Genomic DNA, 1,108 nt, shown 5'->3' with positions numbered 1-1,108 from the left:
TTTGATTTTTTTTTTTTTTTTTTTTACTCCAATTTTGGTGCTAATTTTCCGGGAGAAAACGAGATTGTTGTCTGATCCGTTAGAAACAGAAAAGGAATGGGTGATAAACTAATAGGCCCATGTAAATATATTTTTGCTAAAAGCCCAACATCATTCCCTTGCGTTTGTGTGTGTGTCTGTGTATGTATCCGTTTGCGTTTGGTAGACTCAGAAATCGGAATCAGAACAGTGGAGAGAGAATCAGTCAATAATTGGAAAAAGAAGAGTAAAATCTATTCATTGTAAAATCCAGGAACAAACGAAACTGTAGAAGTGTGTGATGATGATCCGTTTAAAGGGTAGCAGAAAAGAAAAGGTATGGGCTTCAAACAAATTAGTAATAACATGGACCTGAATTCGAGGCCCAAAGTCAATCCGCTTGTGACGACGTGTAAATTTATGATTTGTTTGTTACAGTTGAGACACATCGCAGAGGCTGTGAGATTATCACTTGTTCGCAGGAGCACTATTATTATTATTAATTTGTGAGAGAGTTAAAAAGCAATATTAAGAGGAGGAAGAAGCATACCATTCGGGGGGACAGAAGAGAACCCTGTCATTTGCGAAAAAAACTCTATTTGGGAAGTGAGAGAGAGAGAGAGAGATGGAGCAGGAGATCGGCAAATCAGCCAAACCAAAAGCCAAGGTAAGAAGAGTCTTCTTTGATACTTTTATCTATAATAATAATAATAATAATAATAAGATTTGCTTTTTTTTTTTTTTAACGAGTGCGAATTCATTCTCTTCTCCTATTTTTTTCAGTTTTTTTTTTGTTCAGTTTCTTGTTTCAATCGTCTCTAGGATTCTCAGATCTCTTACTTATTGTAGCGAGAAGTTTTATTCTAAACAAGCCCATAGGATTCTTTAGGTTATTCAATTTTCTTTCTGGGTTCACGATCTGTGAGACTATTTTTTTTGCTCCACAGTTCTTTATCGATGTTATCTTAATTGGAATTAACTTTGTTTTGGTCACCCTCCTCTTTAGACTTTGAGTGATGTGATGATGTATCGTAGCTTTTCAATCAACAAGAAGAAGCCTTAGTTCTTTTTTTTTTTTTTTTTTTTTTTT

At 34.6% G+C, this 1,108-nt stretch overlaps 1 protein-coding gene across 1 annotated transcript in view; it reads left to right on the top strand.

Moving 5' to 3' along the window:
- LOC104699578 (methyl-CpG-binding domain-containing protein 4-like) overlaps positions 507–1,108 on the top strand; it is a 1,384-nt gene continuing 782 nt past the window's right edge. Inside the window, exon 1 of the mRNA XM_010414905.2 lies at positions 507–685. Within this exon, the coding sequence (XP_010413207.1) occupies positions 644–685 (42 nt within the window). The 5' untranslated portion in view covers positions 507–643. The remainder of the gene's footprint in view (positions 686–1,108) is intronic.

Source organism: Camelina sativa, chromosome 7 (genome assembly GCF_000633955.1).
Source record: "Camelina sativa cultivar DH55 chromosome 7, Cs, whole genome shotgun sequence".
NCBI classification, from domain to species: domain Eukaryota; kingdom Viridiplantae; phylum Streptophyta; class Magnoliopsida; order Brassicales; family Brassicaceae; genus Camelina; species Camelina sativa.
Note: the sequence above shows the minus strand (reverse complement) of the source record. Positions and strands in the feature narration are given on the sequence as shown.